Source organism: Cornus florida, unplaced genomic scaffold (genome assembly GCF_030987335.1).
Source record: "Cornus florida cultivar Cherokee Brave unplaced genomic scaffold, ASM3098733v1 CherokeeBrave_3.0.0_Hap2_Chr03, whole genome shotgun sequence".
NCBI classification, from domain to species: domain Eukaryota; kingdom Viridiplantae; phylum Streptophyta; class Magnoliopsida; order Cornales; family Cornaceae; genus Cornus; species Cornus florida.
Genome location: NW_026775573.1, coordinates 28,507,665 through 28,511,948, shown reverse-complemented (window position 1 = coordinate 28,511,948; position 4,284 = coordinate 28,507,665). Strand labels below are relative to the sequence as shown.

The window sequence follows — 4,284 nt, the reverse complement described above, 5'->3', positions numbered from 1 at the left end:
CCTAAGAGTGGTTTTTAGCTGCAAAAGAAAATTATACTTATTAGTTAGTATAAAATAGTCTATCAAAATTTAAACCAAATTTATTATACATGTTATCACCGATGACAAAACTTGTTAGAATCACCATCTTGTATGTTTTAGAACTGACATTAATTCAGATAGTATAAGCCAAAAATGTGGAGGCATACCTGTCTCAAAATAGGAGTTTTTGTGGAGCCATCGATGTGGAGAAAGTTGAGAATTTGGTGTCACTTAACTCCCAGATACAAAATTTAATGCTCAGCACAACAAGAAACCACACATTGTAACTAAAGCAGACTTCAATATTGCAAAGTCCCTAACCTGAATTATATTGACAAAATTAATGAAACAACTAATGGCACAGCCTCAGCAAAAACTGTCTTTATTAAAACCAATAATCCGATAATTGCACAACCAGTAAGCCTACAACACCAGCCGTTGTAGTTATCCTCAACAACAAAAAAAGCTCAGTTCACAAAAAATATTGTTCCTTTTGTTCACTTTCTGTTTACCCCCGGTTCCGGCATACGGTCAGTAACTAATCTAACCACATGTTCCCTAGGCCTCGCAGCACTCTCCAAAAGCTCAGTTGCGCCAGGGAAATTGGCAAGGTCTTCCATAGTCTCAGTAGTTTCCAGCATGGCTTCATCAAGAGTGTCAGCCCTCGACTGTAATTATATATAAATTTTCAATTAATTTAAAATTTCAAATAAATAAGAAAAAAATATATATCTTAAATAACTTAATCTCAAATTTTAGTAAAAAATGCACTGCGACCCTAACCTCATGTTCCCTTGGCTCCTCAAGCTCCACTGATTCTTGCTCACTGGCCTGGTAGTAGTCCTCCATTCTTTGGAGGACATCTAGGGTACCCTCCTCTTGGGGAGTCTCTCGATCATCACAAAGTGTGACTGACTGTACCTATCATATAAAGTTCAATTGAATTAAAAGTTCAAATAATTAAGAAATAAAAATTGAATTAAATGTACCCTTGGCTCAACCTCCTCTGGTTCTTGCTCACTGGTCACGGAAGAGAAATTGACCTGGTAGTAGTCCTCCATTCTTTGGAGGACATCTAGGGTACCCTCCTCTTGGGGAGTCTCTGGATCATCAGCAGAAAGTGTAATGTTTGACTGTACCTATCATATAAAGTTCAATTGAATTAAAATTTCAAATAATTAAGAAAAAAAAAATCTTAAAATACTTCATCTCAAACTAATCCATTAATGGACAAATAAATTACGTGGGAAAATGCACCGCGACCGGCTGATGGCAGTCCTCCGCCAATTCTCAGCAAAGACATATCAATGGTCAATGCAACCATCTGCTCAATTAAAGATTAAAATTATTTTAAACACATTATAACACGAATAAAGTAAAACCAAAATCAGCATTAAGTATGAGACCACCTCAGCAATTCCAATTTGAGGATAAGTGCTTGTTGTTTAGTATACCAGCATTAAATCAACATTAAGCATTATCCGTGTCAAAGATAATACGGTGTTTGGACTTACAACAATCCAATACCAAAATTGAAATTCAGATGGTGCATGTGTTGTGCTCAACTGAACCAATTCACCTCCCAAATAATTGACCAACTGCACAAAAAATAAGAAAACAATGTTTGTAAACAGTTTTATTTGGAAATTGAATTTACACGAGTTATTCTATCATTTTTTACATCATTGTCATATTCTGCTAGTACCACCGACTTTTTCAAATTAAAAGTTAACAGAGACCAAATATGGTAATTCCCTTCAATATACTAAAAAACTAATTCTACATACAGAACTAACACACACCAAAATTAAGACCAACCAAACATTTTAAAATACACGTTTTGGGACTTGAAGTCTGTGCAGATACCCTAGTTGGAGATGAAATGTTAAGGGGTAAAATTACGTATATATCTCTGTAGGGCTTTTAGAAAAATGTAATTTAGATATTTGAGGTGCACTACTAAGCACATCCATATGCGTGCGTGTGTGCCAAATAATTGTTTATGGAGACAGTGAAAAGGATTTCATTCTATGCTAAAAATCAAATTGCTTTGTGTTTTATCAGTGCTCATTTTAGATTATACAGTCTATATGTCTAATTGCTATGCATATAGTTAATCATTCAAATTGGGGCATAAACAAAAGAAAACCCTAAAATGGAAAATAAACTACCTCTGAAATGTGGGGAAGATAAAGGGTACGTAGAGCAAAGCAAAGCCTAAAAGATCCGCCGCCGGCGCCGCCGGCGGGCGGTGAGGATGCATTAAGAAGCATCGTGTCTTCAATCGCGTGAAGAGTCTAAAAAAACAAAAAACAAGAAAGAAAATTAATAGAAGATTAATAGAAAATTAATTATAAAAAAAACCCTAAACAGTAAATTCGTTACCTCGCTAAGTAGTGCACCGGCCGGCGGACGGCGGTCGGACAGACGTAAGAAAAAGGTTTGTGAATCCCTCAACATCTGCACAAAACAACCAAATTAACTCAAAAAAAAAAAAAAAAAAACATTTCCAATTAAACGGCGATTGACATTGACTGATTCATACAGTTCACTTTTTTGATTAGCAGAGCGTTTTAGAGAGAGAGAGACAGAGACACACAAAATGGGGCCGCAAAAACGTCTTCGGCACGATCTGCCGGCGTGTTTGAAGAAACGGCGATTGACATTGACTGATTCATCATCCGCGATTGTTGAAAGCAGAACCCACTTCGGAGTGGTTTTTTGCCTGTCAAATTCTCAATTTTCTCGCATCGAAGAATTTACATCTCCGATGCGAGAAAATTGAGAATTTGACAGGCAAAAAATCACTCCGAAGTGGGTTCTGCTTTCAACAACCGCGGATGATGAATCAGTCAATGTCAATCGCCGTTTCTTCAAACACGCCGGCAGATCGTGCCGAAGACGTTTTTGCGGCCCCATTTTGTGTGTGTCTCTGTCTGTCTCTCTCTCTCTCTCTAAAACGCTCTGCTAATCAAAAAAGTGAACTGTATGTATCTATCTCTCTATGTGAATGAAACCGTTAGCTTGATAATTGAAACGGCTATAATTTCGACAGTTAATTATAGTCAATGGTAAGACCAAAATTGAATTTTACAAGTTTAAAAAGACAACAGACATACTGATTGTATTATAGATACTATAGTGCCACGTAAGTATAAATCATATAGAAGAAATTAAAAACGAGCCCGGACCACTCCGCGAGCTTAATGTTATCCAAAATATGGTTTAAAATAATAATTTACAAATATATAATTTCTTATAATATATAATTTAATATAATCAAATAAAACTATAAATGAACCTAATTAAAAGTCGAGGCTAAAATTTAATTATACGTCCTTAAGACAGATTCACCCCGATATGGTGTTAACGGACTCAGTGACGTCTATCTTCCAGGATACAACGACTGATCTTCCTTCGATGGTAGCACTGCAAACCAAAGGAATAGGCAAACCAGCTCGGTGTAATACTCTCTGACTCGAAGTCAGACTCGGAGTGACTAATGCTCGAACCCACAGACTAAAGAGAGAAGGAGGAAGAAGAAGAAAAGAATTCTCTGAATTTTGGTGTGATTTGCAAATGATCCGAATGGGGTATTTATAGATAGCAAGGTGCATTTTCGAGTGCGTGCAACCATGGGTTATGATGGTTCGGAAAGAGGTGCAACCCTTTGTAAAAAACTAAAAAGTGGTTTTTTAATTTAAATTCAAAAAATCAACCACCCAAAAACCAACCATTTGTGAAACCCATTTAAATAAGCCAAGCCCAAAAACAAGCCCAATCCAAAATTCTATTTAATAAAAAGAATAACCGGACTTTACAATTAGGCCCAAGCCCAAGCCCAAGCCCAAATCCAAGCCCAAGCTTGACTTATTAAACTTCAATTAGTTTCAACATTTTTTCCATTTAGGCTTATCAAATACCTTACTTTGGATCTAATTTTTTATTCACCCGGAAACGGATTTGAGAAAGTAAATATACCATGTTCATCTTCTTGCGGAGAGGAACGCACTGGTCTATAGATCCGCAAAAAATTCTTAGCGGAATCTATTCCAATTCTCATCCAAAGTTTATATTTTTAATGCCCCCGTTTCCAACAATCCCCCACATGAATGAAAATTTGCGCATATTACAAATGAAGAAGATACAGACACTAGAGAGAGTACTATTAGAAAGTAACTACATCGGGATAGGTAACTTTTGGCCTTGAACCTTCCCTAGTGTATTATTATCAGATTTACTGGCTAACCAATGAACATGATG

General features: G+C 36.4%; 1 protein-coding gene across 6 annotated transcripts; it reads right to left on the bottom strand.

The window, feature by feature from the left end:
- Positions 1 to 387: 387 nt before the first annotated feature.
- Positions 388 to 2,755, bottom strand: LOC132300098 (uncharacterized). 6 transcript variants are annotated; one of them, XM_059797044.1, is made up of 7 exons: positions 2,407 to 2,755; positions 2,193 to 2,318; positions 1,536 to 1,619; positions 1,265 to 1,345; positions 1,065 to 1,160; positions 805 to 942; positions 388 to 689 (listed from the first exon to the last, which is right to left on the bottom strand). In XM_059797044.1, the coding sequence occupies exons 1-7, from the start codon at positions 2,479 to 2,481 to the stop codon at positions 519 to 521; spliced, it is 771 nt and encodes a 256-aa protein (XP_059653027.1). In that variant the 5' UTR covers positions 2,482 to 2,755; the 3' UTR covers positions 388 to 518. The 6 variants fall into 6 exon arrangements, with proteins under 6 accessions (XP_059653027.1, XP_059653024.1, XP_059653028.1 ...); XM_059797041.1 differs by having other exon boundaries at positions 1,011 to 1,154; XM_059797045.1 differs by having other exon boundaries at positions 1,065 to 1,154.
- Between the last annotated feature and the right edge of the window lie 1,529 nt (positions 2,756 to 4,284).